Raw genomic sequence first — 22,118 nt, 5'->3', positions numbered from 1 at the left:
TATCTATCTATCCATCTGTCTATCCATCTGTCTATCTATCTATCCATCTGTCTATCCATCTGTCTATCTATCTATCTATCCATCTGTCTATCCATCTGTCTATCTATCTATATATCTATCTATCTATCTATCTATCCATCCGTCTATCTTTCCATCTGTCTATCTATCTATCTTTCTGTCTATCTGTCTATCTATCCATCTATCTATCCGTCTGTCTATCTATCTGTCTGTCTGTCTGTCTATCAGTCTGTCTATCCATCTGTCTATCTATCTATCTATCCATCTGTCTATCTGTCTGTCAAAGTCTTTCTCAATACAATTTTTAAAAAATAAATATATTTGGGTTTTTTGGATCCATATCTTGATTGAAAAAAATTCTCCACGCTTTGAACATCACACATACAGTACACGCACCTTCATCCTGAGTGTGACATAAAATCCAGTTCCACTGACGTCTGGCCTGCGGTCCACTCATGGGTGCAGTGTCTGTAATTTGAGCGATAAATAGGAGTTGGTTTAACAGTTATGGCGAGAGTTGTAAATCTGGTCTGCGTTTCGTGGTCTCGGAGGGTTTAATTAGCCCACAGATTCCACTTCTAACGTGACGAGGCTCGCTCAACACCCCTCCGTAACGTGGCACAGGCGAAGTGCCCCTCCGTCTAAAGTCCACCGGCCCCCGGAGAGCCTTGTAGCAGTACAGAGCTTAAAGATTCAAACACGGCCATCTCAGCCTGTATAACAAGTCAACAGAGAATTAGCTGATGTCATATCAATTGAGCCGCTTGGTCTCTTCAAGTCACGAGCACAGACTCTTCACTGAGGAGGAGTGAGGAAAACTGTCATTGTAATCCCAGGTACTTCAAATAATCCGTCACTAAAATGGTGAAAACCAAAGGGCAGATCTACGTTCAAGCATCACTTATTGTTTGTTGTAAATTTTCACTTCATAAACCTTAATTACTTCCCTACTTTCCACCTAACGCTCTTCCAGTATGAGATTGATTGTTTGAGTCCTGCAAGTCTGTATATTTTTAGTTTTTCTTCAGCCATGAATGAACCACAACCTTCAGTACGTAACTCAACCTGCAACATTTGTGAATGTGATACCTCAAATCATGCATTTTGTTGAGCTGCTGTGTGTTATTTTAAGAAATCAGACTTATGTGTATATCAATAACTAAGGAGCCATTTACACGACACCATTTTTTCAACTAAAAACTGAAAACTTTTTATGCGTTTTGGCCGCTCATTTACACGACAACAGCATTTTGGCGGCCTGAAAACTCAAACTTTTAAGAAGTTATCGTTATCGTCTCCGTGTAAACTATTAAATTCAATTAAATTCACATTTATTTGTATAGCACTTTTCACAATACATATTGCTTCAAAGCAGCTTTACAGAAAATGCATGTTTCTACATTACAATTAAATCTGTTCTCAGGTGACTGTGTCCAAGTAATTTCCGTAAGTCAGAAATGTACAGTTCTAAAATAATACAAAATCATGAAGTTAGCTAACATCATGTATTAATTTAGGCAGAAACAAGGAAGCAATTATTACAAGTTGTGATCGTAGTAATGCTTACAACATATATTACAATAAACTACAAAAACGCACATTTGAAAACAGCGACATCATGCGCATGCGTAATACATGTTCAGTCTATAGGCACATGCGTCCCAATTCGCCTACTTATACTACGCCCTAAAAGTATGTACTCTTTTTGTGAAGAAAAAGTACATACTTTTGAGTGTGTAGCAAAAGAGTAGGCAAGCTTTGGGACATACTACTTAACGGACAGATCTGTCGCGTGCATCCTGTCACCGCAAACTGCCCTGTCAATCATCTTGTCACAGTTAAAATCCTCCATTCAATCTAATTTAATTTCCTACCGTTTCGGAGAGAAATGTATTTGCACGTTTATCTGCCAGTCGTGGGTATTTCATGCGGAGACTCTCCTCGTGTGTTTGCAATTTGAATATAATGATGCATTTAAAAGTTAATGGCTAACCTTATCTTTACAAAAGTTCACAATGCTGCTGCAGATGCAATATAATGTAGACAACATTGAATAAATACATTTTCGTCAGGTTAGATACTGATAATTAATCACTAAAACCCCTTTATCTAAACCTCTCTACATAACCGCCAGACTCGCGCGTCCTCCATGTCTGTAGTTTTTTAACACTTTTCACTCGTGTTTGTAGTTCTAACCGAAACCTCGTCCAACGCGCGATGGGTTGTGGGCAATATTAGCCGTTGGAGTGTGCATCGATCTGCACTTCGAATTCTGACCGGAAATAGTAGACCATCCGGGTGTCTTTGGAACACTCATTTCAACATACTACGATTTGGGATGTACTAATTCTATTTTCGAATACTATTTAGGACGGATAGTATGCGAATTGGGACGCACCATAGAAAGTGACATCGTCATCTACTGGCCAGGCAGCATAGCACAGCGTTTCTAGTTGTTATTGCGGATGTGTGTGAGCGGGATCGTTTTGACAACGTTGTCTGAGAAAAAAAAAAAAAAAAAAAAAAAAAAACTTTCCATTTTTAGTACAAATTTATTGGGTAAACGTACCCTAAAATACCACTGGATATCACTGCACATGCAAGTAAAAGTTAATTGATGCACTCTATATAAATTTGTATCAATTCTGAAATTAATACCTAATAGTGTTAATACTTTCAAAAATTAATACTAATAGTATTAATAGTGCCACAAATCTCTCAGTAAGCAATCTACCTGAGATTTATCTATATTATGTTAAACAGTTAACAATCTGACGATAATGAACCTGTTTATTTTTTTTAACGGTTGATGTTGTGAATGGTTATTTTAATGAATTCATTCACTTTAAGTAGTGTAAGGAGAGTGATCAGAGAAGGCATGAGGACAGCAGTAAAACTGTCATTAAGAGCACATGAAGTGCTCTATCAAGCCATTTATGGTGTCGAAAAGCCCCCCCCCCCCCCCAAAAAAAAAGAAACAAAAGTTTAATTCTTCACTTGATCCATATGCTTTATCTCAAACCTTTTCTTTTAATGGCTTTGTAAGCTTGATGCTGTTTTCCAGATGGCAATGTACCATTATAAATCTGTCTTGCATGTCAAGCAACTATGCTATAATATGAAGATTTAGAAGCGTTAATCTTACCTGCTAACAAACAGTACATATGTTTGACTAATTGGGCATATACATTGCAATGCTGCATGACTTGATATATTGTATATGTTTTGTATTTTTTTCAAATATTCCTTTACCTCATATTATATTCTGAAATGGACTAATGTCTAATCGCTGAACACAAAGGCTCATGCGTTCATTTTATGGCATATAGCATCAAATGGTACTGCTGTCTACATCAGTGACATACATAAAAACGCTAAGATTTTTAATATCTCTGTTGAGGAATATTATAGTTTGTTCTTCCAGGACATTTAATGAATGCTGCAATAGAATATTAGATCTTTATAAAACACACTATGTTGTTGTTATTTTTAAAGGGGCTATGTAAGCATTTTTTATTGCCAATGTTTGAACAGTTTGTAACGAAATAAAAAAACGAGACCTATCCTACTTCCTAGTTTCTCTATGAAAGCCTGACTGATATTTACGTGAAGGACTCGGTCCGGTTTTGCCGGGAAAATCAAAAGAATATGACGTTTACACCAGAGCTGGTGTATTCACATCGCTATGATCAGATGCTTTCTTAACTGCTGTTTTCTCATCGCTGTAATTTTTGTTGTATGTTTATTTTGTTATAGAGGAAAGCGCACAGCACATATTTAGGCTACATATTAAGGTCATCTAAAGGTCGGTCTCAGTAGCGTGGACGGCGGTGTTCGCAAACAGCACATCACTGCAAAGTATACAGCAAAGAAAGAATAGGAACTTCACCGTGAGTTAATCGAGCCTTGAATCACATTCAGTCTCTTGTAGTGCACTGCAGTTCACTTAACGGCCAATGGTGTCGCTAATAACAAGCAATTCTGCTTTAAAGCTGTAAAGATATTTTTTAGGTAAATGTGTAGACATTATTTATGTGACTTTTTCAGAAAAATACTATTCATGATTTTCCTTATTCTGTTCACAACAGATACCACCAGCTGTCACGTGATGACAATTGAGACAGTTGCTGTCAAAGTTGCTGTCAATTTGACAATTGCTGTCAAAAGAGTGAAGTGAGTATGGTTTCTAGGATTGAATATAATGCAAAGCTGAAATATAGTGTATATGCGGGCCAACGGGCATCTAATTGCAACAAGATATTACCAATGCATCACATGATCACAGACGAATCTCATGAATGTCATGCATAGATCAAGAATATGTGCTTAATCAAGACCACACTCATACCACTTCACATCTCACTTGTTGTAGTGAACCGTGTGAAAATTAAATAGTGTTTAGGTCTGGTAAATAATACAATTAAATGCATGCAATTTGGTTGCAACTTGCAAATGGAAATAAAATCATCCAAAATACTTCAAATATGATACAGTTTATGTTTATATTCAATATGGTTAGTGGAGAACCGCTGTCAGCAATCTACCTTTTTATGCATTTCTCTATGAAGTGTATTTTTGCTATTGTATTAGTGTCCTTTTTTAGATTATTCTCTTAACTAAGATTTTCACTGCACTGAAAGGCACAGTGTGTGAGGAGAACTATCAGAGAACGCATGAGGACGTATGAGTAATGCATCAGCAGTAAAACTTTCATTAGGAGCACAGGAAGTGCTATATCTAGTCATGATGCCGAAACAACAACAAAAAAATGGAAACAAAAAAAGTTTAATCCTTCACTTGATCCATATGCTTTATCTCAAACCTTTTCTTTTAATGGCTTTGTAAGCTTGATGCTGTTTTCCAGATGGCTATATGTACCATTATAAATCCGTCTTGCATGTCAAGCAACTATATTATTTTATAATATGAAGATTTAGTTACCTGCTATCTGCTTTTTCTGCCGACTGTTTCAGTTTCAGGCACACGGTTGCCTGTTGTTTGACCAAGACACTTGGAAGAATATAAAACGATGGTGCCTCTATTTAACCTGGAAAACCCCCTATTCAAAGGTCATTATTTTAGTGAACAGAGATGCATTTAATGTACAGTGACCATACAAGTGTATGCATACATGCTCTCTATATACCTTACTTAAAGATGTTTAGTGTCTTATGAATATGAAATTGAAAGAAGTCAAGGCATTTATTTGAAGGTTTTCCCCTTCCAGACTTGTCAAATAAATTCAGTGTTTAAAAAGCTGTTTAAAACAATGGAGAACTATAGAGCTATGAATTTATTTGGCTCATTAGACACTATATATATATATATATAATTCACCAGCATTACATTTTAAGACATACATTGATTTGCATTCCATGTCATGTCCATGATGCTCACTCAAGACCACAAGACAAGTTTGCCCAAAGTCCCTTGTTCGTTCTTTTGAAGGACTAAGCAAAAGGAGAAAAAGATGGGGTTATTTTGGCGATGGAGATTAAGGCAGAGGGGGGCTTTTTGTCATTTGTGCGAGACAAGCCATTCATCCATCCCCCGTTCAGAGCCCAAAAAAAAGGCTGGTCCCAGAAATTAGCAGTTTCAGCTCAGCAGCAGAGGCGTCGGGCTGTGAAGGAACAGAGAAATTGACTAATTAGCAATGCGCACTAAAACTTGACGGTTCTCTCCATAACGCAGAGAGAAAGAGAGGAAAGACTCGCCTTTTCTCCTCTCCTCTTTTTCCATAGATAGATGTTTGAAATCGCAGTCATTTACGCTCGACAGTTTTTACAATAGCCTTGAGCCATAATTTTGCGAGTCTCTCCAGCATCCATACCCCTGCGCGGTCTCTCTCCACCGGCCATGCGCGTCCGTTTCTCTCCCCGACCGTGGATTTCCTATTACTCTCGTTACGACTCACTGAGCCCCAGGCCCAAGGATAATGATGTGTTGTTTCTTGGTAGCATAATTTGTCACACGTATATTTCTTCTTCTTCTTCTTCTTCTTCTCTTGCAGAAAGCACACAGCTCCTCTCACACTCACACACACTTCTTCTTCTTGTTAATTCAGAGGAAACATAAATGATCAATGAGCTTGAATGAGCGGGGATCAATGGTTAGGATTCTGATCCATCGATTATAGACTTTTCCAACAGGACTGAACAAAGAAAGTGCACAGAAGGAGCCACAGCTTTACTTTTCTTTAAGTCAGGTAAGTTTTTGGATACCTACTACTAGCATTCAGCACGGGTGCGCACTGTGCGTAAATTTTCCACGGGCTGAAAGTTGCCGTTTCTTCTGGTGTTCTGTCTCAGATTGGGTGATAAATACCGCGTGTGTTGTTGAACGGAGCGATTGCATTGTGTTGTTGCCGACCAAAGCGATGCGCAACCGCACATCTATGGTGGTGATGCTGATGTTGCGGGAGACAAACTAATTGCTTTTGTATCGCATATCGGGGGGAATGCGTGCATGCATTTATGTCTTGTAAGGGGGTGTGTGTTTGCGTGGCCGGATAACAGATAGCGGGCAGTTTGGAGGCTACATCGTGGGCTTTGCTTTTCAACAACCCAGCATAGTTTGTTTCAACGACCATTGGATTTGACGTGCTCACGAACGCATGCATGAGACATATAGATGGGTATGCAACTATTCATGTGGTTTTTAATGCATGTGCTTGTTTTAAAGCAGCTGATGCACTAGCTTGCATGCATTATATACTGTTGAGATGCACAAATCCAACTTTGCATGCATGCATGCATGAATGAGATATACTTTCAGAATGCATATGCTTTTATAAAAACCGTCTGATGCAGTGTAGTGCACCAATGGCATTGTTTACTCGCAGGAGGTGTGCGCAGCCCCGAAGTCATGTCCAGATCGGGTGACCGAACCTCCACGTTTGACCCGACTCACAGCGACACTCTGCTGCACGGTCTCAACCTGCTGTGGAGAAAGCAGCTCTTCTGCGATGTGACTCTCATGGCGCAGGGACAGCAGTTCCACTGCCACAAAGCCGTGCTGGCGTCCTGCTCGCAGTACTTCAGGTCCCTGTTCTCCACACACATGCTGAGCAGAGAAGACGGGCTGGCGGCGAAGGACCAAGGCAGCAGCGGCACCCCGTCCTCCTCCCCCGACGACAAGCTCCTGCCCAGCCCACGCTCCAGCATCAACAACCTGGTGCTCCAGGGCTGCTCCTCCATCGGTCTGCGGCTGGTGCTGGAGTACCTCTACACGGCCAATGTCACCCTCTCCCTGGACACGGTGGAGGAGGTGCTCTCCGTCAGCAAGATCCTCAACATCCCCCAGATCACCAAACTCAGCGTGCAGTTCCTCAACGACCAGATCTCGGTGCAAAACTACAAGCAGATCTGCAAGATCGCAGCTCTGCACGGGCTGGACGAGACCAAGAAGCTCGCCAACAAGTACCTGGTGGAGGACGTGCTTCTCTTGAACTTTGAGGAGATGTGCGCCATGCTGGACGCCCTGCCTCCGCCCGTGGAGTCGGAGCTGGCGCTCTTTCAGATGTCCGTGCTGTGGTTGGAGCACGACAGGGAGACCAGGATGCACTACGCTCCTGACCTGATGAAGCGCCTGCGTTTCGCCCTCATCCCGGCCCCGGAGCTGGTGGAGAGGGTGCAGTCGGTGGACTTTATGAGGAATGACCAGGTGTGCCAGAAACTGCTCATGGATGCCATGAACTACCACCTGATGCCCTTCAGACAGCACTGCAGACAGACCACAGCCAGCAGGTAGGATCTTCTGCATGCTCTTAACATATACTTGTCATGCTTTTTGTGTAGAGACTAGTGTTTTTATTTTAAAAATCCATTCAAATGTAAAAAATAAAATAAAACTGCATACAGTAAGAAAATGTATTTTATTTTCAGTTTTGTCATAAAGTCAAGAAAAGTCATGTTTGTCAGGTTGTGTATGTCAGACATGAGTATGTTAATGTAGAGTACAACACACTGTGCACGTGATCATGCCCTGATACTATTGGAACAGGCTTGTGTGACAGGTGTCTGTAAACAGATCAATCTTTTTTTTTTAGCAAAGATCTCATACATTCTTACGTGCTGCATAGCTAACTTGTGAATTGAATTAGATTAGATTTGCAATCTTTTGTCGGAATATCTGATCCATATTTGTTCACAGAGTTTCCACGCTTTGCCTTATCTGTGAGATCCTCATTCTATTCCTCATAGTGCTGTTTCAGGGTTGATTAATTTCAGCACTGTTGCAAGCTTGCATACTGCAGACATTATTGCAGTCTGCAGATGGGATAATTAGCAGGAATAGGTGACCGTGGAATAAACTGGAATCAGTTGTTGGAGAATATGAGAGAGTGAGAGATTGTTTGCAATGAGATTCTCATTTGAAATGTCTTTCTTTTAACTTTGGAATCAGGAATTAAGACGTTTATAAAGTCAAAGGGGCCTGATATGTATGTAAATATGGATTTGCTAACAAAATTAGATAAATAAATTGTTTGATTGTTATTATTTGGCAATCACTCATCTCTTCATTGTGTATCAGCTCTCCTCACCTGTGTTAATATCAATTGCTGAGCATCATCCATGAACTTGAATGAGATGAAATCAGTGAATGACTCTATTGAAGCATCCTGATGATGAAACTAGTGTTGAAGACAGTGTAGTTTGTCCAAGGCTAGAGTTGTCCATTTACATCCCAGGCTCAATCTTATAGAGCTGACAGGGATTGTAAATATTGAACACCCAGACTTTTAAGCACTTATTCAATCTAAGAGGCTAACTGCAAGGTCTCTAAACTGATAATAGTAATGTGCAGCCAAAATTTTTAGTATTGATTCGACATTAGTTGATTTGTTTAATTAAATTATTGATTGACTGAATGGATGGATGGATGCATATTTAGGATCTAAGCAAGCAGCAGTGATTTGGATGTGTCGATGACAGACAGTAGTCACATGCAAGACTTTGGCCAATAGGATAAGAGCACATAATAGAATGTCAAGACCTTTACATGGTGTGAATCACAAGCACAGTTGTCAATATTCCAGGTCTAACAGTTTTTGGGGCATTTAGGGATAGCATTTAAAACAAATAACTATACATAAACATACGCACCTGTGAAAATGTGACCGAATGCAATGTTGCATGATTTATTTGTGCTTATGTTCATGATATTGCAATTTTAAACGAGACTTATAATGAAGAGTCATTAGATTGAGTTTTACACTAGTCACTTAAATCAACATCGCAGATTGCAAATCCTTATAGAGATGCATCATCGCAGTGAGCCGAATTGATTCTACAACTTAAAATGAACAAATCAATAAAAATGATTTCTGTTTTCTTTTTTTCCGTTCATTTGACGGTGCTGATAGAGTCATTCAGCGTTAATATTTTCCCATGTTCTCTGCTCGGCTTGCTGTGTTTGTACACGCTTTTACCTTGCTGTGGCATCTCATTCAATATGTAATTGCTCTGCACTAATAACAGCTAATGACAGAATTGCTAATGAATCGGTTTCCCCGTCCCTCTGTAACACAGGATTCGCTCAAACAAACGGATGCTCCTGTTGGTTGGGGGCCTGCCTCCGGGTCCAGACCGCCTCCCTAGTAATCTGGTTCAGTACTACGACGACGAAAAGAAGACATGGAAGATCCTCACAAGTGAGTGCATGCTCTTGTCTTGCTAGCATAGATCTTTTCTCTTCCACAGGAAGAACCCTGCCTGCGTTGGGTTGTGCTTCATCGCAGAGCAGAATAGAGCGAGAGCTTCCTGAGATGCAGGAGGTAATGATGTATCACTATCACTTTTAATGTAACTTTTTAATCAGAGCATGACTGCCTTCACACCATTGTGGAGCTGGAACGCCTGGATTCACTTGTGTGTGTGTGTTTTTTTGCATAAGCGTGCCGGCAAGATTAATTTTAATCTAATGATCTCGGGAAGATTCATCATCAGAAGATGACACGTATTCTTATTGAACTGCTTTATTAGGGCAAACGTTCTCGTAAGTGCATTTGTCTTCGCAAGCAGCAGGGAAGGAACAGGAGCGGTTTGCGTACTGCCAGTGGTTTGTTGTGTGTTTTGGCATGACGAATTAGAACCAGAATTCTTAGAAGGATTTAAATGACAACAGCAGAGATCAAATGTGTCGGAATCTTGAGTATTGACATCATAATCATGAAAAATGATGTCATAATAGAGTGTTGTCTCATTTAAGTCTCAACTTTGCCTCAGATTTTTCTCCTAGTACCAGATTAAGACGCCAAAGAGGCAGTGGTTGACATGTAGTAGAGCTGTGTAAATAAACAGTAGCTCAGATAATTTAGTTTTAGAAGAATTGAATGAGATCATGTTGCACATGATCAGGAGACAAAAGCAAAAGTTTCTTTTAATTTCATTTCAGTCTAAAAGAAACAATTAAAGGGATACTCCAACCAAAAATGAAAACGTTCCAAAACTGTATGTTTGTCTTGTTCTGTGGAACATAAAAGAAGATATTTTAAGAAATGTGTCAGTGTTGTTGTTTTCATTTGTCTATAAAATGAAGATCTAATATTGTTTGGTTCCCAACGTTCTTAAAAATATCTTATTTTGCGTTCTGCAGGAGAAACAAATGCATACAGGTTTGAAACATTATGCGGAAGAGAGACAGAAAGACAGACTTTCCTTTTTTGGGTGGAGTGTCCCTTTAAGACAATTAAGTGTTTGAGTTCATATTGAGATCTCTGACTTTTGATTGCAGACATTAGCAAATCTGAGCACAATCTGAGACATTGTTGTGATCTCTTCAGAAATCTAGGCTCTTACGAGGCTCTTTTTCTCAGGTGAGAAGCTGGAGACAGGTCTCATTTGCTCTAAATGTAATTTCATTGCTGTCTACGAGAAACAATTGAGGCAATAAAGAGATCTTCTTGGTGATTTTTCTTTCCTACGCATTTGCATATTTTCCTCCAAACAAATTGTTAGTTGATATAATGCATCAGAGTCAAAAGTACTATTGTTTGCGATTACTGCGGCTAGCTGTTAGCCCTAGTGCTAGCTGATAGTCGGGTAGTTAAAACTGTATTATTGTACAAATTAACTCTCTGAACTAGTTCAGAGTCAGTCAGTTGCTGTCTGCACTTGTGTCAGTTACACTGTTATGTGTATGGCAAGCTTTTGGGATAGAAAATACCTGGAGTTTGTTCTTTTAAAACATAGCAGGTCATGTGTTTGGAGATAAACTCGCTGAAAGTCCAGTTTTATAGCTCTTTTTAAAACACATAAATGGATTATAATCCTAAATTACTTCTATCTAGCTCAACATAAGATGCAAAGTAAGTTCGTTTTTGTCATTTAGCAATGAGCCAAGACACAATGTATTATGATTTAATTAAAAGGATTCTATAGTGTCTGTTCCTTACCGAGGGAAAACAAGGACATAAACGGACGTGCAGTCATTTTGTTTTATGGCTAAGATTGCGTTCAGTCATCCAATCACTGCGTCGCTGAGGTGTGAGACCTACAAAGACACCTTACGCTCCGAAACCTGCTTGTAAGCTTTTGGCAGCATGCATAACATTCATTAATGAATTACATCTGGATCTATAACTTACACTCATAAGGTCATAGTGTAATGTCCTTTATTTCTGCCTCAGACGTCGAGTCTTAAATGGCCCATGGCCAGGCGGAGCGACCAAACTGCAAAATCATCCTGTGAACACACCAGCAGCCCCTTGATGTCGTTTGGGGTGTGCAGGTTATTAACATTCAATCATAACTTTGCAATGAGCCGAAACCCAAAAGGGGGGGAACAGGGACTGATTAAAACCTTCATCAGCACTATTTAGGATGGTTCTCATGACTGGCTGCACCTCTCTGCTTCTCTGGCTCTCTGCTGTGTGCTGAGACTGCCACCTTGTGCACTCAGTGTGCTATGGGCAAAACCAGAGGATGCAAAACTCTGGTGTAACATGAAGTAAACAAATGAAGAAATTATTTTTTTTGCATTAAGAAATAAAGACTTTTTCATAGCCATTAAGTTTTATTTATGTTGCATGATGAACTTATTTCATAAGCACTTTTCCATTTTACTTTTCTTTTGTTAATTTCTATTAATCTCAATGATTCTCATTATATTTGTTTGTGTTATATTTCTTTTTGCAGTTTTATATTTAAAGCAGCATAAATTAAAAGCAGTTCAATGCACATTATTAATAAATGCTTACATTACTACAATGAATTCAGAAACTGAATTCTATATATTATATATAGTATATTATAGCCTATGTTATATATATAGAATAATATATATCGTTTTTTTATTAATTAAATTATTTATTTTATTTATATTTATTTATTTTTATTTACATTGATATGTTTTCATGACAAGCACTTTTCTATTTTACTTTTATTTATTTAATTATGATTCTCATTGAATTTATATTCCTGTAATAGTTGTTTTTTACTGTATAATTTGCTTTAATCCGCATAAATTAAAAGCAGTAAAATAAACATGATGAATAAATACTTACATACTATGAATTCCCAAACTGAAATCTTATCAGTTATATATATATATATATATATATATATATATATATATATATATATATATATGACCAATATGATACTTTTGATTTTGGAGTGAAATATGACACAGACATGCTCCTGACAGGCTTTGTGAGATTTACTCAATACAGTAAGTCTTAAACTTTACCTCAGATGTTTCAGTTTAACCCCAGACTGTTTTTTCGTTTGTTTTGTTTTTCTGTGTTAAAAGACTGAAAAACAAAGACCTTTTGAGCTGAATTTCAGGAGGTTTGTTCCTTTAAAAGTCAATATCATATGTCTTCACTGTGTGCAGGCTTTCTTATCAGTCAGTTTAGCATTATGATGCATCTGCACCTGTGTAGATCAGGCTATAAGATCAATACCAAAGCCTAGACTCTGACCTCTTGATCATTTGAATCATTGAGTGTGTTTGGACGTGTGTGTGTGTCACGTCTGCAGCAGTAAATGTCAGCCGGCCACAAAAGCCTTGCATGGCTCTAGACGCCTGAGAAGCCAAATAATTCTCTCCCTGACAGTTCGATCTCTGTCAATCAGGTTTTGTGTGCAGCGAGACAGTCGGGAGGTTCCCCTCGTGGGACGGAGTCAGTCTGAATCCGTTCTCAATGGAAAGGCCTCTGTGCGTCAGACTCCAGTTAGATTGCGGTAGAAGAGGCCAATCGGAAAAAAGGCGCGATTCAAGGCTGTCTAATTTTACAGCAACTGTGATCCATCAGGCAGCGGAGATGTGACAGTGGAAATGAATGATGGAGGCAGACAGGTGGCTCTTAGCGTACGACTGATTTACGCTGCACGGGCACCGGACGGAGATTTATGGAGTGAACATGATCATGTTCATTATGACTGTCACCCTAAGACCATTTCTCTCTATTTCAACTGGGGGTCACTTTTGCAGGAGCTGGAGAATTACAAAAGATGGAGACAGGGAGGAATAGTGCTGCATATCAGAAATCTGCCACAAACCTGTGAATATGAGGAGTTAGCTACTATTTGATTGGTTGTGAAAGCATTTTATTCAGAATATTGAGAAAAGTGTAGTTAAATAAGGCTTAATTATTTTTATTTTTTTCGTAACCATCTGACTGTCAACCTCAGGAGGTTAAACTAAATATTGAATACAGTGGGTTTTTATTGATTTATTATGAAACTGCAATTTTTGCAACTTTGATCTGCGTGATTCCTCGGAATTAATATTAAATACACATTAAAAATAAATTAGATAAAATGTATACACACACACACACACACACATTAAAATTTTCTTGAGGATCATTTTTTTTTATCTCAGCTAATATTGTAAACTATATAGGGAACCCTATTAATTAAATTCAGTTCACATTTATTTGTATAGCGCTTTTCACAATACACATCGTTTCAAAGCAGCTTTATAGAAAAAAATGTCTTGCACATTAATATTATAATAAAGGTTACAATTAACAACAGAGCCCAAACTATTAAATTCAATTGCTATTTATTTATTTATTTATTTATTAAGATATAATAACCAACACTCAAATAAAAAAATGATATGCAAACATTGCACATAATGCAGTTTTCACATTAAATTCTAAATCTAATTATAAAATGATTTTTCTACTCCAATTCGTTGTTGAAATATAGTCATTTCTTACATTACTTGTTTTCATGACAGATTTATTTAAACAAATATAGTGCATATATTCAGCGAAATGCTCTTCTCTAGAGCTGTGGACACCGAATGACTTGCCGGAGGTAAATATAATGCGACGTGACATTGTTTACAAGCTGTTTTATTGACGTTTTTCCATAGTTGAAACACTGATTGAGCGATTACATGAGACATGAGATGTCCATTCATGTTTATTTCGTGCTGTAACAAGTAGTAAAGAGAAAGAGATGATCAGTTCATGAACTCAGGCCCCAAAGAGCATCAAAACAGCATTTATTGTGTGAATTTCCTTATGAAATGGACAGAATTAGAAACAAAACACAAAGCTTATTGTGATTAATGGACGGGAGATGTGCTATATAATGTCTAGTGAAGTTTTATTCACGCATCAACTGAAACAGCATAGACTAAAAGATTGAAATGAGTTGAAATTAAGTTCTACGCATGTTAAAACAACAGTGTTTTATATGTGTGTGTGTATATATATATATACTTAATATAGCAGTGAATGGTTAAACTTGTCAAATCCTGACCAAATAGAATGATTTTAGTGATTTTAGTTTCTTTAGTGTTATTTCTTTGTGGGATTAGTGGGTTTACTGCACTGGTTGACTTTACATTATCCTGTACATGTTTAATGCAATATCAAATTATGTGTAAACTGTAAATGAATATCATTGGCTTGACCTTTCACTATTCAGATGTATAATTTTTCACATTGCCTACGAAGCACTAGACTCATCTGTTTAGTCTCTGTGTTGCAGTAATGCCGTATAACAGCGCCCATCACTGTGTAGTTGAGGTGGAGAACTTCCTGCTTTTATTGGGTGGAGAAGACCAGTGGAACCCTAATGGTAAAACATCAATTAATGTCTATGAAAAGCTGAATAAAACAATCATGTGTTCAATCAGTGTTATCACTGACATTGATTTTAGAATTCATAAAATGTGTATTATTGCTATGAAATCAATATTTATAATGTAACAGTGTATGTGTTTCATCTTCGCAGGCAAACACAGCACTAACTTTGTAAGTCGGTATGATCCGAGATTCAATAGCTGGATACAACTACCGCCCATGCAGGAGAGGTATGATGCCTTCTGAACATGACTTATTATTCATAAAATAATAAGAGCTCTTCATAACATGGCTATAATTATTTCTTAAGCCTTTGTGATGAATTTTTCACTCTTGGTTGCGACTGGGATATTTGCTGTAAACAGTCTCTACGTTGACTGATTTTAAGAGACGATCTTTTCATCTTGTCTTTGTTTCAGGAGAGCGAGTTTCTTCGCTTGCTGCCTGGATAAGCACTTGTATGTTGTTGGGGGAAGGAACGAGACAGGTTATCTGTCTAGCGTTGAAGCCTATAACCTTGAGACAAACGAATGGAATTACGTTTCGTCTCTTCCACAGCCGCTGGCTGCACACGCAGGCGCCGTGCACAATGGGAAAATATACATCTCAGGTTTGATGATACACCTCATCCAAACAGTGAATGAATCAAAGTTTCTGAGACGTTACTAACAGGTGTCGTTACATGAGGTCTGGAAGTGACGTGCTGTACTATTAACTGCACAGTTCAATGTTATTTTGAGCACTAGAACAGCTACTTTTATTTTAAATGCATTTTAAAGTCAACATAAAATGGCATTCGAAAGCGAAAGATTTTTGGACCGGACTCTGTAATTTATCCATTGAGAATTAATTGGATTGTGGTCACACTTTAGTTAAGGGTCCAATTCTCACTATTAAAGGTACAATATGCAAGAATTTTGCATTAAAATATCCCATAATCTCAAGGCCAGTGTTATATATGTTGTTAAGTTGATTACTTACAATATCCCAAATGTTTCCAACTATTTTAAAATCGTGATAAAATTGCGATTTTAACCAAGGAAACGGGGCGTTAGAGCAGGAGGGAGCTGGGAGTCGCCAGTCAATTGCGTCATATCCGCGTTACCCTCGGTTTCCGCTCGTACTGTGTGGAGTCTTGGACAAATGCGGAAGTTGTAGTTGTAGCGTCTATCAAGCAACAAACGTTAGCTTGTTTCGTGATGTCGTTATGGAACACAATTATTCTTTACCGATTGCAGCTGGTTCTGTCGACAAAGCATGCTTAATTTTATATTTTCCAAATGTAGCATTCGGTAATAGTTATGTTTATGTAAGGGAAGTATTATTGCTTTAGATTTGTGTTTAGTTTATTGACATTGTTTATCACGTCTGGTGTTTATGGCCATGTAAATAAATATAGCATGTGTTATACATAAAGATTAATCAGTATTTTGGCAAATGATGTGGGTATGTTCGAATGTACTTTTACAACAATTGTTTACAACACGTAAAACTGCGCCGCGTTATCACAACAATGAATTCGACATACAGTAACATCTATGATAACCAATGTAACGTTAGTATTAAACCTTACTTTTCTTGCGGTTAATTCATTTTAATGAAATAAAAGTGTGATGAGGTTCAAGAGTCAGGAAGGAAGAAGACAGGGGTCGGCGTGACTGGGACTCGTACTTTATTAAAATAAAGCAAAACAAACAAAAGTCGTGCACAACGCGCATTTACCGTGGCAACCGCGACGCACAAAACAGTTCAAAAATGAGAGCTCGGATCCACCGGTTTTCTTTCTCTGCGTCCAATTTTCTCTTCAGTCTCTCTCTCGTTCCAGCGCGCGGCTTATACGCGGTCTCTCCACGCGGATCACGGCAATAAGACACAGGTGTTCGTCATTTGCACTTGACCTACTTGCGGGACGCTCGTCTCTTCTCTCTCCCATTACAGACCGCGCTGAACCACGCCCCCCTCGCCACAAAAAGCATGTCATTATAAAAAAAGAACTTAGCCTCATCCATGAACATGATTTTTCGATTCCCGTCTGACTGATTTACATCCACGGTGGAGTTTAAAACGACAGTTCCCATCATTCCACGCTCCTTCACATCGTCATCAAGCTACGCTGTTGTTGTTGTTTGGAATGTAGCGCCCTCTAGAGGCAAAAAAATCTTGCATATTGTAGCTTTAACTATGACTTTTGCCTCAACAAACTCCTAATTACTGCTTATTAATAGTTAGTAAGGTAGTTGTTAAGTTTAGGTATTGGGTAGGATTATTAAGTTATGTGGAATATGGTCATGCAGAATAAGGAAATTATTATAAGTACTAATAAACAGCCAATATCCTAGTAATAGGCATGCTAATAAGCAACTAGTTAATCGTGAGAATTGGACCCTCAACTAAAAGTGTTACAATGTCTCTCTCTATATGACACATGATTGGGCGAAAGTACTTAAAAGTACAGTACATTAGCCAAAAATGAACTTTTTTTTTTCAGAATAGACATGTAATATAATAACGTGAATCATCCCTATAGCCTAAACAGTATAGCATTATGCTTGCAACACCAAGCTCATGGGTTTGATTCCCAGGGAATGCATGAACTGAATGCAATGTATGAAAAAAAGACCAGGAATGTTAATTTAGAAAGTAAATTTTGATTCCATGTTGACTTCATTTTTTTAATATCTTATACTTGTCCTTACGTTGAAACTGGTATTGTGTATGTTACGCTTCAGGTGGGGTTCACAACGGCGAATACGTGTCTTGGCTGTACTGCTACGACCCCGTGATGGACGTGTGGGCTCGGAAACAGGACATGAACACTAAGCGAGCCATACACGCTCTCGCAGGCATGAACGACCGTCTCTACGCTATTGGGGGCAACCACTTAAAGGGTAATTTATATAGCCGTAAACCAAATCTCAGCAGCAGGGGCCGCACTGACTGTGTACACAACAGTGATCAATATAGTTTCATTCAACGATTAGATTCCTAGCTTGCAACACTCTGCAAGCCTCTGCAAAGTAAGTTCTTGGCATATACGCCTGACTGTTTTCTCCTGTGTGTAGGATTCTCTCATCTGGATGTGATGCTGGTTGAATGCTATGATCCTAAAGCAGATCAGTGGAATATCCTGCAAACGCCCATCTTAGAGGGACGCAGCGGGCCTGGATGTGCTGTTCTTGATGACAGTATTTACTTGGTGGGAGGCTACAGTTGGAGCATGGTAAACACATCTCACTTAAATGCTGGATATAGATATAGACGATATAGATTGTAGGTTGATTCCCCTGAAAAAGCTGCTATAGCAAAACTGGTTCAACCTATGGTGTGAGGTTGTGGGGTGGGGCTATCTGTTTGTCCAACCAATGGCAGACGGGTTCAGTCAGGAAACCTGTTTGAAAACAACCACTATTTTTGACATTCTGATATTAATGACACACTTCAACTTCACCTAAAATCTGTGTTTATTTTTAACACTCAGTACAAAAACTTTTATTATTCAGCTTTGAGCTGCACGATAAATCGTTAAAAGATTGCGATCTCGATTCAAACACACGCGCAATCTAATTCCTAAACTATCATGATTCACCTGTGTCTATTAAAGCTTTGACAAAATCATATCAGAACATTGTACATTCACACTTCCACTGATCCAGAGAGAGCAGTTATCATGTTAGGTATGAAACAGCTTTTCACAAACAGTGTTCAACCACACAGTATTGTTATTTCTGTCTTACAGTAATTCAAATTATCACACAATTATCAAGTACTGAGATAAAAGTTCATGATTCGGATATAAACACGGATGTCTACGGAGCAAATCACCTTTTGAAAGTAACTTGGCACTTGTATCGATTACATTGTTCACCACTAGGTGGCGACAAGTGACTGATGATGTTTTTGTCATTGAATCATTCATTCAAGAGATTTGTTCAAAAATGCTGACTCATCCAGTAATGAAACAAGTCTATGAGTCATTGAATTATTCATTCAAACCGTTTTAAATAATTCAAATAAATGTTAAGCAATTTATTATTTGTCAGAACCTCTAGTAAATTACATTTTATTTTGATTAGTCGTCTGTTCAGAGTCGTGGGAAAATCGTGATCTCCATTTGAAACCCAAAATGTTGTGATTCTATAGTATAGATATATTGGTATAATATTTATATAATATGAATTAAAGTCATTTTAAGGGCTGTTTCAATCGCAAAATCCTTTCAGTGCACTGACACGAAGGCTGCATCCGAAATCACATACTTCCCTAGCCGATAAACAGTATGTGACAAAAGAAGTATGTCTGAATTCACAGTACTCATAAAAGAGTAGGTAAAAAGTACTCGGATGACCAACTACTTCTGCAGAGATTCTGAAGTGTGCATATGATGGACACTTTACTATCCCATGAGGCCACGGGAGAGCATTTGTGAATGGCAGTGAAGCGACGCTGTAGGTCACATGATAATGACAACATGGCGCATGTAGTACGTTCGGATTACATTCATACTACACACATTCATACTATATAGAACGGTCGTGAAGTAATTACTTATAAGTATGGACAAAATAAGTAGGTACTTATAAGTAGGTACAAAATAAGTACCTACTCAAGAGAGTATGTTATTTCGGACGCTGCCATTCACTCCCTAAAAAGTCCCACAATGCACAGTGAAAACCAAGTGCTCACTACGCATGTTCCCTTAACGGTAGTTCTGAAGCATGAAACATAAATCATGACTTTTTTTGTTGTTGTTGTTTAAGACTGTACGTGCATGAAATGCATAAAGAAGCATTTTGAAGTATGAAATCTTGTGAGAATAACTAGTCGAACATCTCTTGCAGGGGGCGTACAAGTCATCCACCATTTGTTACAGCCCAGAGAAAGGCTCATGGACAGAAATGGAAGGAGAGGTGGCTGAACCTTTAGCCGGGCCGGCCTGTGCCACGGTCATACTGCCGGCCTGTTTACCATTTAACAAATAACTATATAGAACGGCGAAAAAGAGGAAAAACCTGTCGGGATGGAAAGTCAATCGCTGAATCAATGAATCAAACAAATGAGGAGAACTCTCCCTACGGAACGCCCCCAGCTTTTGAACAGGAGGTGATGAGGTGTACAGATTATTATTTTTTTACTGGTCTGACAAGAGCACTTTGTTTCTTTCATACTTAAAAGTTTTAAACTGATATAATCATCAACTTTGCGTATTTGATGCTCACGTGTGTTGACATTCAACTGCTCACATTCAATCCTTTTTTTATCGTAAATGTTTTTGCTTAACTTGGCATACAGTAGCGCACGCATCATTTTTTGAAACCAAATCGATATAGCTGCCATACGTACTTTGTATTTTGTGGAAATCGCTGATTAAGGCAATGCTGAAGTGGGTTGACAAAGGAATACTCTTGTTTTACAAGCAAAACTCATGATTCTGTGTACGCTGTAGAGTAGATATCAGCTATTTAATATATATCACACCACCTCTGCTTGTTATTGATATTGCCGCCATACTTAAGTGGCATATTGTTATTTGTACAGATGAGAGGGGAATAAATGTCAATTATTAATTATAAAAAAAAAAAAAAAACATTTCAGTAAAACACAAGTTATGATTTATTGTTTGAACAATCAGTATGTTATTTATTTAGCCATGTGGTATATATGCATGGCGTGAAGTGGAAAGCTTATTGTGTTATGCTGTGGGTATACATATTTGTTTATGTTCATATCTGTTCATATCTCACAGTGCCTATTTTAAGCATCAGGCTGCTTTATTTCAGAAAATTGCCCATTATAAAATCAGACATTTTAAATCACATAAATTATTGGCCTGATTGGTTTCTCTGAGACGTGATCTGAAATCTGAATCTGTTGCACTGGTGTTTGATGGCCCTTTTGATGAGAAAAGGGAATGTTTTTCATTGTTGTAAATAATCGCTTGCAGTGGAACATTTTTGTGCTCATGGGATTTATTCTCAAATCCTGTTATGTTCTTTACATTTAGTCTATGAAAATAAAAACTGAATTTCTGGATCAATAATCTGTCTGCGCTACACCTCAACAACACAACGCCTCAATCTACTGTGTATAAAACTGTTTATGTGTTTGCAGGATTACAAGAATTCTCTGTTTCATTGCGATGTGCAATAATGTTTAATTTACTGATTAGAAAAACTTTGTTTAAATACAATATCAGACAAAATGTTTGAATTTATTTTAAGGCCCAAGTGCAGGTAAAACATGAGTGTTACTTTCAGCAGACATACAGTATAAAGTGGACTGTACTGAAGATCTGTTTCAGTCAGCAGCTCACATTTCAAGGATTGAAACCCTTGGGCTATTTAAAAAAAAAAATTTATCAGAAAGGTACAATGCTTGCCTTTTACAGCCAGCTGGATATAAGGTGTAAGTGAGAACGGGGAAAGTTGACACCTTTAATATGCACAATATTATAACAAATCCTGTAGATCTTGGTTAATGTTTCTGCATTTTTCTACATATTTGAATACATTTTAATATTAAAAGTTGTACACCTTAATGCAGATTAATATAAGATAACAATGAATATAGTCTATGTTTATAAATTAGCATGAACCAGAATTAACGCATGCTATAAAAATATTTAATTCTGTTAGCGATTTTATACATTACAGGGATAGTTCACCCAAAAAATGAAAATTCTGTCATCGTTTACTCAGCCTCAATAATATGGGTAACCAAACAGTTGATGGACCCCATTATCCATAGTATAAGTCAATGGGGTCCATCAACTGTTTGGTTACCCATATTCTTCAAAATATTTTCTTTTGTGTTGTCTTGGCTTTTGGCTTGCTTAGTTGGGGACATTTTATATGTTAACAATATTATTGATCACTGATCAGCCTTACTTAAGGTGCACGTGACGCAATTTTCTTCTAGAAACAAACTTTGTTGTATTATTATCATGTTATCACTGTGAAGCTGCTTTGCTACAATCCGAGCCGGACGGTAACGGAGTACATTTACTTGAGTACAGTAGGCCTACTTTAGTACAATTTTGAGGGATCTGTACTTT

At 38.0% G+C, this 22,118-nt stretch overlaps 1 protein-coding gene across 1 annotated transcript; it reads left to right on the top strand.

The window, feature by feature from the left end:
• The first annotated feature begins 5,701 nt into the window (after positions 1 to 5,701).
• klhl14 (kelch-like family member 14) lies at positions 5,702 to 21,083 on the top strand. Its single transcript, XM_084399672.1, has 9 exons — positions 5,702 to 6,652; positions 6,860 to 7,763; positions 9,549 to 9,670; positions 14,973 to 15,062; positions 15,219 to 15,297; positions 15,487 to 15,677; positions 17,797 to 17,955; positions 18,130 to 18,287; positions 19,906 to 21,083. The coding sequence occupies exons 1-9, from the start codon at positions 6,649 to 6,651 to the stop codon at positions 20,044 to 20,046; spliced, it is 1,848 nt and encodes a 615-aa protein (XP_084255798.1). The 5' UTR covers positions 5,702 to 6,648; the 3' UTR covers positions 20,047 to 21,083.
• The last annotated feature ends 1,035 nt before the right edge of the window (positions 21,084 to 22,118 follow it).

Source organism: Rutilus rutilus (genome assembly GCF_951802725.1).
Source record: "Rutilus rutilus genome assembly, chromosome: 24".
In the NCBI taxonomy this organism is placed as follows: domain Eukaryota; kingdom Metazoa; phylum Chordata; class Actinopteri; order Cypriniformes; family Leuciscidae; genus Rutilus; species Rutilus rutilus.
The sequence above is the reverse complement of the archived record's forward strand: the minus strand, read 5'-3'. Positions and strand labels throughout refer to the sequence as shown.